At 44.9% G+C, this 12,021-nt stretch overlaps 1 protein-coding gene across 1 annotated transcript in view; it reads left to right on the forward strand.

The window, feature by feature from the left end:
* The window catches only part of OSBPL3 (oxysterol binding protein like 3), a 97,047-nt gene that overhangs the window by 51,597 nt on the left and 33,429 nt on the right, over nucleotides 1–12,021 (forward strand). Inside the window, 6 exon segments of the mRNA XM_083404738.1 lie at nucleotides 211–337; nucleotides 2,919–3,022; nucleotides 3,135–3,227; nucleotides 4,693–4,791; nucleotides 5,960–6,116; nucleotides 9,156–9,286. Coding sequence (XP_083260864.1) covers nucleotides 211–337; nucleotides 2,919–3,022; nucleotides 3,135–3,227; nucleotides 4,693–4,791; nucleotides 5,960–6,116; nucleotides 9,156–9,286 — 711 coding nt within the window.

The following is a 12,021-nucleotide window of genomic DNA, read 5'->3' on the forward strand; positions in this document are numbered from 1 at the left end:
TTGGACTACAACTCCCATCAGCCCCTTGCCCCAGGTTTCCCATTCCTGCTTTAATATTTGGGGAAATTGCTTTTGCAAAGCCTTTCACACCTGAAGTTAAATATCTGTACTTGCTTTTAAGTGTCATTCACCGTAACAAACCATGAAAAGAATTTCTCCCCTTACTGGAATATTGTTTATTGATGATGTAATCCTGTTTCCACGCAACAGCGAGGCAGCATGACTCAGCAGAATTCATTGCAGACTGGAAGCAGTTTGTCATTCTCCTGCTCAAACAATGACTCACGGATCCCACCTTGGCTGCAGTCTTCAGAGGATATGGAAAGATGTTCAAAAGGTAACTTTTCTCTAGTAGAAATTAAGTCTTCTAAGTTACTTAGCGTTTACAGGACGTTCTTCGTGGTTCTCTGTCCTGATGCAACATCTGCCTTAAAGTCTCGAAAACAATTTTTTAAGCAAGCTTTGATAATAGACCATGTGACTCTGAAGTTAAGGTTACTTCTCCTCCTCTGAGAGCCAGTGTGGTGTAGTGGTTAAGAGCGGTAGTCTCCTAATCTGGGGAACCGGGTTCGCGTCTCCACTCCTCCACATGCAGCTGCTGGGTGACCTTGGGCTAGTCACACTTCTCTGAAGTCTCTCAGCCCCACTCACCTCACAGAGTGTTTGTTGTGGGGGAGGAAGGGAAAGGAGATGGTTAGCCGCTTTGAGACTTCTGAAGGGGAGTGAAAGGCGGGATATCAAATCCAAACTCTTCTTCTCTCCATTTCAAGAGCCTATCACCTGCCTTGTCAATTGCTTCAGCCTCTAAAAAGGACTGGACTCCAAATAACAGGTGACTGAAGTTCAAATGGAGAGTTTGAAATAACTAGTTCCTAGGTGGGACATAGATGGGTGGTGGAAAGATGTGTAAAGCGTGTGTGTGTGTGTGTGCACCCCCTGGGAATGAAAATGGGGGTGGGGGGTTGGTTCCTTTACAGCCTTTGGGCTGGAGTTCCTTGGGCTAAAGGTGATATTGTCAGAGGTGTTACAAAACATAAGTTAGGCAGCATAGCCAATGATCAGGGTTGGTGAGAACTGCAGAGAACATTATGCTCCTGCAGGACTCCTCACTGTGAAACTTCTTTTTTTAAAAACAAACAAGCTCTGTTTGCTGCTAGTGTCCTTTTTAGGCTAGGAAGGAATGAGGAACGTGCGGTTGAGTACTCTCAGCATGGGGAGAAAGGCAGAGAGGACATGCAGGTGCATAGGAACTGAAACTTGGTTTCAGAGCAGATTAGGAACATAGGCAGCAGCCTTCTAGTGAGTCAAGCCACAGAGCTACAGCCCTTCCTTGAGAAGAACAGATGGAGGACGATTAGAATGCCCCTGAAAAAAAGATTTGTTCCAAAACACATTGAGCCTAATAAATCCTTTTCCTATGTACTTTGGGGTATACTCCATTTTCCTTCCTGTGACTGGGGTCTCCTCGCTTCTGAGTACTGCCAGCATCCTGGCATCTTCTGTTATTGTGTTCCTCTCTGCTTTCCTACCCAAAACTCTCCCAGGAGCTCTTCTTGAGAAAGCAACTGGGTCAGGCATGTGAGCTACCTTTAAAATACCCTTTTCTCCTAGCCTCTGTTTTCTAATGGAGTGTGTATGGGTTTGTTTGGGGTTTTTTTGGTGTGGATGGAGAGGGAGGGAGAAATCCAACCGTTCAAGAAAGACTAGCCCCCAGAGCCTAGTTTATGTGGAACATCTTCTCCAGTCTTGTTTGCACCTCACTCAGTTTTACTGCTTCGGGTTTTGATAGGGCTGTTTCAAGTCACATTCTTGTAAGAGAGTGCTAACTTAGCTGTGTATTAAGAATTAGACAATCTCATCCAGTCCCTCGAGGAAGCTAATAATTACAAGGCGAATAATGCTTTACGGTGCTATTAGCCTAAAGAAATGGAATAAAGGAGGGCCAGGACTTCCTCTGAAGGGGGTGGAACCTCCTTCCTTGAAGGTTTTAAAGTAGAGGTTGGATGGCCATCTGTCAGGCATGCTTAGCTGAGATTTCTGCCTTTCAGGGGGTTGGGCTAGGGGGGGATCCCTTCCAACTCTATGACCTTATGCTCAAAGATGCTGCTTAAACCCTTTTCTCCCTGGGAACCTTAATGCAACCTGTGAGGTGAGAGTGTGGTTGCTCACAAAGATAACAGCCAGGACTCCGGCCTGTCTTTACAGGTTTTATTGAGTGCAAAACTTATGAACAGTGCAGAAGTCCAAAAACCATGTCTGCCTTAATCGCTAACAGATTCCGGAAGTGCCTTCTTCCTGTTTGCCCTCCAGCATAAAAGCCCGGGAAAACCTCCTCTTTTCCTTGCGTGAAATTCCCTGGCGAAAACTATGCGACAGAAGAGGCACACCCACTTCCCTGGGAGTAGTGTCTTGGCTCCCCTCCGCCTGACTGAGCCTTTGCCTCGTCCCTCCCTTTTGTTGTCCGTGTCTCCTGAAGGCTCCCCCTCCCCAGACTCTGACGAAGTGCAGCTGCTCAACAGAGGAGGAGGGTGACTGTACGTTCCTGTCTCTCCCCCCTCCCCTGAACGCAGACCCCTGACACAGCCCTTTTAAACATGGATCATATATTCCATAGGTGGCACGTTTTTGCTCCGCTGCTTTGTGTGTGCTAAAATCCTACCCGCCTATTCGTAAGCTTCCCTTTTAATAGCTGTTTCAACAAATCCTGGGCGAGTAACCACAGAATCAGAATGTAACTGACAGCCAGACACATCCCTCATAATCTTCTGAATTACCTAGTAATCAGTTACCATTAGAGTTCTGCTGAAAGATACTTTGCGCATACACTAGATAAATGGAGGGGTAGGTAACCTCTTCCTCCCTCTCCCCTCCCCCTCTCTTTTACAAAGCACTGAAAATCGTTTCTTTCTTCCCAACAGACCTCTCCCACTGTCATAACTATCTGCTGGAAATGAGCCAGCTTCTGCAAAGCATGGAAGTTCTCCACAGGACATACTCAGCGCCCGCCATAAATGCCATGCAGGTTAGTTGTGGAAATTGCTACCTCTGTTCGGTCATGCTGCTAGCTCGTGTCAGCTTTCTTCCTCGATTTGTGATAAATGCCGTTCTTCTCTTTCCCGTGTGCTGTTCTAAAGGGCATCCCCTTTGAAAGTCCTAAAAAGGAAAAAAGAACACACAGGAGGTGGCGTTCCCGAGGTCTTAGTAAAGATGCGAAAGGAATGTTGCAGGTAACCAGCCTCTCTTCACCCGTCCCCTTCCAGGCTTAGCCTAAAAAATGTAGTGTGGATGATCTGGTGAAAACTCATTTTCTCCAATATAATTGATGGTCTTAGTAATTGCTCTCGGTGACAGATGGTGATTCCGTTCTGCTGGTGTGATATAAGCAGAGGGTGCTGCATTTACTAATCTATTGAGCCTTTCGTTCGCTGAACTTTTGACAGCATAATAAATAACATTTATATCCAAGATTGGCTCCATCCATCTGGAGAATGCACATTTATTTGGGTTGCTGAGTTTACAGGGGGCTGTAGAAGGCTGAAAGGGCAGTCGTAAGAGTACACAATTTGCATGCATAGTATCTCACGCCAATGCCAAGCATTTCCCATTAAAGAATATCTGGCAGTGGTTTCTCAAGCCTTAGAAAGCTGTTTTCATTTTGGGGTAGGGGAACTAGGCTAGTATTGGTCTGACGCAGATGAGGGTAGGGTTGTCATGCTGGTCAATTGATTGGTCAAATACGATTAATTGGCTGCAGTCAAACATGTTAGGAGCACCCTGAGTGACTAACAGCTTTCTGTTGCATCCCAGTGTCATCTGACAGCAATACAAACAGTGAGAGTCCCTTGCTGTGGAGCCTTGAAGGAATCAGGGCTGCGCATGCGAGTCCCCTCCTCACTTTTTGGAACAACTATTCCTTGACTTCCTGCCTTCTCCCTCACTTTTGAGCAGCATGAGCGAGCTTCTCCTCCTAGTCACGTATTGTAACCACAGCCATATTTGAACAGGAACTCATGCTTCAGGCTGGGAAGCATCAAGGAAACACACACAAACAGTCCTCATGGAAGAGACACTGGTCTAAGCTGACCGGCTAGCCAGAAACTGACCCTGTAGCATAGGGATGAAGAAACCTTTTCAGGCCAAGATCCTCATCACCCCATGGCAGTCTGTTGGGGGAAGAGGACATTCCAGTAGCAGGTGGGACCAGACCCACACACCATTGCAGATCTGTTTTTATTATCTAAACTTCACTATCATTAGGTCTTTCGAGAATCCACTGCTTATATTTCAAATCCTGCCCGCAACTTCATGTCTGGGTGATACTTTGATAGATAGTCCCAATTCCTCCTTAGTCATGATGTCCTCTTAGTTTGGCAGTTAATTTCGCCGTTTCAGCCTAGTCCATCAGTTTCATAAGCCATTATTCCTTTGAATTGTTTGCATTTCCTGTGGGGAGGAAGGGCTTTGAGTGTTCTTTCATAGTGCTCTATAAAGCTTCTGGGAGGTCCCCTAGTTCTTTGGGCAACTAGCAAATTCTCTTTATAGCATACGTGTTTAAATGCTTGTCTATTATTTGGCCAGTCAATTGACCAAGTTTTATGTTTTTGTTTCATTTTTTTTTTATGTTCTTGACCGGTCAAATACCACCCCCCTAATATACTGGCCAATGCGCTTTGTGCCATGTCCGTACTCCAGCCTAGCAATCCCACCACCCCTTACCTTTTCCTTCCCCATACCTCCAATCCTCTGAATTCAGCAAGGCATTTAATGAGGAGCATGAGCACATCCTTTCAGGTGAGTGATTGACAACTTCCTCCGCAGCTTAGGTGGGGACTTTCTGAAAGAGAGCAGGAAGCTTGAATAAAGCTAGGAAAGGAGACAGTTGAACTGAGGGGGGGGGGGGAATTGCATAGATTGACAGAGGAGGGGAGGATTGAATCCTGGACCAGAAAAGAGAGTTGAATGGTGTACTCTGTAATCACCTTTTAACCACGAGTTAATTGACATTTGTGATGGGTATTGGCATGGCCTCAAATTAACCTCAGGTCCCGTCCCCCCATGCACAAGCAAACCCCACAGTACTTACATTTATTTAATGTTGTTTTTGCTAAGAATATAACATTTGGGCTTTCGTGGGGTTCTTTTGCAAAGAGTCTGTAAAGAACATAGAAAGGATCGCATTAGGCCCAAGCACATGGCTTGGCATTTCATGCTGCTGTGGGCATCTGCTTGTGAAGTGGGGAATAAATTTTGTTAAATCAAGAAATAAGGAGAAGGGAAGGAAGAGATCAAGGGGTGGTAAATAAGTAGTGAGGTTAAGTAAAGGGGAAAGCGAGGCGTGGTATAGCCGTTGTTCCCAGTGATACTGGGATTGTTCAACCATGGTTTTGCTTGAAAATGTGGGTATTGAGGGAGGAGAAAGTGATGGTGTTCAAGGAATAAGGAAGTTCCCAGGCGAAGGAGGCAGAAGGAAATTGTTGGCAAATGACTCTGGGTAGAATAGAGTGAGCAAGTGAAGGAACTATAATTGTGACTAGGGAGCAGGAGAGTTTTCAGGGTGAGGTCTAGGGAAGGGAACTGGAGCAGAGGCTTCAGGATAGAGGGGATAACTTAATGGGAAGAGAGTAGCTCAGCATCGATTTTCTGAGCAATCTGAAGTGAGAAGAGAAACAGCAGGAAGGAAAGCTTCAATGCGGAAGGTGCAGAGATGAAGAGCACCACTTGAAATGCTCAAACGAAACTTCAAAACCCTTAACTAAGGGTTTGGGTAAGCTACATGGATAAATCTGTGGCGTAAAATGTGGGTGCAGTAGGGTACGGGGGGGGTCTTCTGGTTTGCAAGTGGCAATTGATCTGCTTCAGATCAATGTCTTTCCCTTCCTTTCTGACTCTTGAATGTAAGTTGCTGGCAACCTGGAACCTTTTGTACTAATATCGCACCGCCGGTGTGTGTTCCTTATAGGTACCAACTGTTCTTTCCGCTCCATTGAGACTGCACGCTTCCAACCCCAATTTATCCACATTAGATTTTGGCGAAGAGAAAATTTACTCTAATGGTTCCGAAACAACATCGGAATTCTCTAAAATGCAAGAGGACTTGTGTCACATAGCACACAAAGGTAAATGGGACAATTTTTTTAAAAAACCCAACAACATGGAAGTTAGAGGTGGGGGTTGTGAGAAATCCAGTAAAAAAGTGATGTGCACTTAATGTTGTAAGAATTCAGTTGCTTTTAAAATGCCTCTTCCACAATGAAAGAGTTATTGAAGTATGGAATTGTGATTTGAGCTTTGGACCTTCTTTTGAACAGCTTGAACCAGACTAATTATTGTTTCTTTCAGCCTTTTCTGAATTAATGCATAACTTTATGTATGCGCACATATTAAGGAGGCATCTAGAAAAGAACGCTCAGGTCCATTTTGCAAATCCTCCCCATTCATCATAATTCTCTGAAGCTGGCCTTCATCCAACACCCCTCATGAATATTTGTGGCAATCTGATCCATTTTTGAACTGTTTATGTAAGTCTAGGGAATCTTCTAACCTGAAGCGCAGTTGTGAAAGCCTTTATCTGAAAATGCAGCTGCATATTGCATCTGGTTTATGTGTACAGATGTTGAACGTAGCTTCCTGAATTTTAGAGTTGGCATTTGTGATGTAAGGGGGTTGCTATGGTACTAACCTATTTTTAGTGGATGCCGAAGAGAGGGGGGGGGAATCATTTTAAGGCGCTATGAGGCCAGCTCAAGCTGGCACTAGTCAGCCCTTTTGCAAGATGAATAAATAAACCAGCAGCTCACACTTTATTAGTATGTCTGCTAAATCGTACCATCTGTATTCATTTTAACAGTGTTCTAGTTGCAAAGGGAAAGGGAACCTTGGAAATGACAGAGATGATTATTCAAGTCTTTTATAAAAAGGATTTTTTAAAAAAAAACACCATTTCATTAATCACAGAAAATATTCCGTGACCTCAAACCTCACACCATCTTTTTTGTAGGTAAAACTCTGGCTTTTTGAAGCTGCTTTAAATCCCCATGTTGCTTTGTATGATTAAATCCATTATTTAGTTCAGGCTTTGCTCAGGGTTAGGTGATGAAGCTGTATTTGTGAAGAATCACAGAATTGTAGAGTTGGAAGGGATCCCCAAGGATCATCAAGTCCAACCCCCTGCAGTGCAGGAATATTTCCCCCCAACAAGGGACTCAAAACCACCACCTAGAGATCGAGAGTCTCATGCTCTACCAATTGAGCTATCCCAGCATAGGGGAACATGGATGGCGCTGTGGTCTAAACCACTGAGCCTCTTGGGCTTGCCGATTGGAAGGTTGGTGGTTCAAATCCTTGCAACAGAGTGAGCTCCCGTTGCTCTGTCCCAGCTCCTACCAACCTAGAAGTTCAAAAGCACGCCAGTTCAAGTAGAAAAATAGATACCACTGTGGCAGGAAGGCAAACGACGTGTGCTCTGGTTTCTGTCACGGTGTTCCATTGCGCCAGAAGTGGTTTAATCATGTTGGCCACATGACCCAGAAAGCAGTCTGTGGACAAACGCCGGCTCCCTCTGCCTGAAAGCGAGATGAGTGTCGCACCTCATAGTCACCTTTGACTGGCCTTAATCGTCCAGGGGTCCTTTACCTTTGCCTGTCATCAGCATAATGATGAAATACTTAATTATGCACCCAGAGAAGCCATGCCTCAGAGGTATCTTGGTTCCTCCTGCTGCCATTCCTCCCTGTATCGCTGTTAGTATACATTTGTAGTCTCCCTCTTACAAAGGATTCAGGTTAACACATTCATATAAGGACTGAAACTGTGACCTGGAGCCCTGGAGCTGTCATTACATGGTGACTTTGAACACTGACTTCAGCTGGGGAAAGTGCGCAATGACGAGGATGCAATTAAGCAATGGGTAGTTACGTCATGCAGGCCCAGCATTAGCTGGTGTTACATATTTCCTGGTATCTTGCAGTGATAACATGTCAAGTTATTTTTTGCTCAAGGCTGCAGATGTACAGAACATGAAAATAACTAACCTAACCCTGAGCTTTGCATTCCTTACTTCCTGTTCATTTGTATTCTGTTGTTTAGAAAAGGAACACACCGAAGATCAGTGCTCTTAAAACTCATTTCAGTTTAGGTGCTTACTGTTTTTTATATCGCTGAGAAGCAGCCTGTTGCAGCAGTTCGTGTTGGACCTAGGCTCCAATCCCCACTCGGCTGCGATATCTCAGCTTAACTCTATCCCACAGAGGATAGAGTGGGATAACTCCAAATATAGTGCCAAATACAGATGCAAAAGTTATTAGATCAGTAGAGATTCCTTGCAAACAAGCCCACAAAAGTTACTAAGCTGCAGTTCTATTAGCCTGCTAAGAAGCCTAGTGCCTAGTGGTGTTTCGGGGGCAGCAGGCCTCTGTAAATCAGTTGCTGGGATTCACAAGGGGTGAAAGCACTGTTGCACCCAGGTCCTGCTTCCAGGCTTCCCATAGGCTGTCATCTTGTGCTGGACTAGATGGGCCTTTGGTCTGATCCAGCAGAGAGAGCTCTTCTCATGCTCTAAGGTTTTTAAATTGTGGATTTCCAGCTGTTTTTAGGATTGTGCGAAGCAGCAAGGTAAATAAATAGTAGATTGCAGTTCCATACTGTCCGTAGAAGACGGAAAACCATCTCTCCTCTAGCCAGCATGGAAACTTGAGCTGCCAATTGCTCAGGCAAAGGAGGGATGGATTGCTCTGTCTCTTGTGTCAGCTCTTGCATTTCCCTATTGACTACCGAGGGAACAGGCTGGTGGGCTGGAGCGATTTGTTGCTTCTCTGCCAGCCTGCTCACTCACCTGCATGAAATTCATTAAAGCTGCCAAGTGAGTAATTAAATACAAGGCTTATCTGGTCATGAGCAAATAATCATAATCATTGCCCACAGTTGCATTACATTGTGGATTTTGTGTGTGTGTGTGTGTGTGTTTATTTTATGAATCTGTATTCCCCCCTCCCTTTTACATTAAAATCTTGCAAAGCAACTTTGCTTTGTATTTATGCAATCAGCAACAGAAATGTTTTCATTCTCGCTTTTTGCCATGCTGTGCTTGTCTCTCCAGCTGCTCTTCTGCACACATTTTGCCCTTGTGTCGTTTCTGTAACTTTGACTATTTTCTATAGTGTACTTCACCTTAAAGTCGGCTTTCAGTACGATCTCGACGGAGAGAGAGAAGCTGCAGCAGATGTTTGAACGTGATTCAGCCTCATCTCCATCTGCGCAAATAGCTGGACTGAAGAATGCCTTATCATCTGTAAGTGACCCACATTGATCGCTCTGATGTTCAGAGGCATGCCTCATAAATCACTTGCTTATCTCGTCTTGGTTTGATCTTTGCCTGTGTTTACAACTCACTGAAATTCGACCGATGGAATGCCATCGAATGCATGAGGAGCCTTTCGTGTCCTGAACCTTTTGATGTGTGCATATTCATTTCTTTCGGTCATGAGTTGTCCATCATGGGAATGCCAGGTTGCATATGAACAACCTCGTATATCTAAGGGGTGTTCAAAGGAGACACGATGATTGTCTGTGTGCTGCACATACAGATTTATGTCGCAAACCCCTAAACCAACCTTCCCCAACTTGGGGACCTTGAGATATTTTGGACTATAAATCATGCCGGCACAGCTAATAGTTGAGGATCATGGGAGTTGTGGTCCAAAACAACTTGAGGGCACCTGGTTGGGAAAGACTGTTCTACGCATCGTGTGGGCAGGTCTTGCATCTTCAGCAATGTTGTGTCCCAAGTGCTTTCCTTTTTCCTCATGGGAATGAACGATAGCCTTTCTGCTACATGGCAGAATGAGAAGTAGAGTAGTTGAAAGCAACAATAAGAGCTGCTTGAGACATGAATCTGATTATGTCCAGAGTGTGTTCCCAACACACTTAACCGTGGCTCGGATTTTAGCCCTTTTTCCTTTGCTTTATATAGTTCATTGAGAGATTCTGAGAACTATCTGCATAGCTCTGGTTTGTGTTCTGCTTCTTGGCTGAGTCTGCTATTTTTCTGGGCCATGGGATTAGGTGACAGAACTTAAGGCAGCTTTATAATACACAGGGAGATTTGGGGGCGGGGGGTAAAGTAAACTAAACCAAGTTTGTCTGTTGTTGGAATCCATCTGTCTCGAGAGACAATGGAATGCACCTCCAGGGGTGAAGTTAAACTGCTGGAGAATCACAGCGCCTGTTGTGGCTGCAGAGACCAGTTACTCATAGCTGCTGCCTCCAGCGTTGTTTTTGCTGTGTTAGCAGCACTGAAGTGAGCACAAGCCTGGGCAGACTGTATGGAGGTCCTGGGCTGTCCAGATGGCAAGACCCACCCACCCTGGCCTCGCTTGTGGGCCAAAGAAAAGCAGAGCAATACATTTGGCAACCACTTGGCTACAGGAGTTGGAAGAAGGAGACATACAAGGCACCATCCAACCGTCTTAGGGACTCCACTCTAGATTTGTGTAGGGTTTACTCCTTAACCCTTTTGTCTCTCCAAAATATCCCACAAGGCAATGGGTAGGGATTTTTCCTTGGGGTTTGCTCCCAAAGCCTTTCTCACCAATGAGTATAGCTGCAAAGCAAGTGGAGGTTTAGATTCAGAGTTCTCCTTCTCCTCCCTGACACCAGGTGTATCAGTGATGGGTTTTTCAGTGTTAGTTTCTTACTTGACAGATGCAGTTCAGCAATAGGGCCCATGAGCAAGATGGGTAGTGGGCTCTTGCTCACTCTTCCACAGTCTTCATGCAGAGGCTGGATTATGAAGGATACGCAAACTCTGGATTTTCTGCATTGAGCACTAGAGGCCCCCTATAACTCAAAGACTCTAGGCAAGCGATATGTGGGCATTGTATAAATATTAATAAACTTACTCGGTACCTATAAAGTAGTTTTTAGAAATTGTGGGGAATTAGTCAACAACAGATTAAACTGAGTATTTCTCAAAGTCCATGTAGGTGTAGTTCATTTTTAAAATAATAATAATATAATAATTTATTATTCATACCCTGCCCATCTGGCTGGGTTTCCCCAGCCACTCTAGGCACCTTCCAACCGAATATTAAAAACAATAAAGCATCAGACATTAAAAACTCCCCTAAATATTCAGTTGTCTTTTAAAAGTAAAATAGTTGTTTATTGCCTTGACATCTGCTGGGAGGGCATTCCACAGGGCAGGCGCCACTACCGAGAAGGCCCTCTGTCTGGTTCCCTGTAACCTCACTTCTCGCAGCGAGGGAACCACCAGAAGGCTCTCGGCACTGGACCTCAGTGTCTGGGCTGGATGATGGGGATGGAGACACTCCTTCAGGTATACAGGACCGAGGCCGTTTAGGACTTTAAAAGGCTGTTTTACTTTTATTGTGAAGATTTTTTAGTATGTGCCCTGTCTGCAATGCTATGTGTTGGGTAGAATGCATTTCACACTTTCTTTCTTTTTGTGATAACAAAATCAGGCGAGGTTTTTGCTAACTTGATGCTACTGCCGCTAAACAAGCTGGAGCTTAAAAACCGGATTACTCTTCTTCCTTGGATGCTCAATGACATTCCAGCATTCACCTGCTCTCCTTGCTCTGTTCTCTTGGCAAACCCACAATGTTGGCTTACAGCTTAGGTCCTGCATTGGAAACCAGCCTGAGACCTGGGGAATACGAGAAGATGACTTACCGTTTTATGTATTTTTATTACGTGCGTGGCTTTCTTCCCAGGAGGCATCTCGAAGTGATTAGCAGTGAAGTTTGGCTTCAGAATACCTTCTGCTTGGGCTGTCTGTGATGTGAGTCATCAGGTTAAGGGTTGTTAGCTTTGACAGGGGAAAGAACGGCATCTGCTGCTCTCCTAGGTTAGAACATATGGCGTGCACTTGTAGTTGGAAGGCAGGAATGAATCAAGGACCGGTTAACTTGACAGAAATGCATATTCAGCTGGAGTAGATGCAGAGTGGCAGCTACTGCTCATTTGGTAGTTGCTTTCTGAACACTTTTAAGGTTGCAAGCATTT

This window comes from Podarcis tiliguerta (assembly GCF_965153285.1).
Source record: "Podarcis tiliguerta genome assembly, chromosome: 12".
In the NCBI taxonomy this organism is placed as follows: Eukaryota; Metazoa; Chordata; class Lepidosauria; order Squamata; family Lacertidae; genus Podarcis; species Podarcis tiliguerta.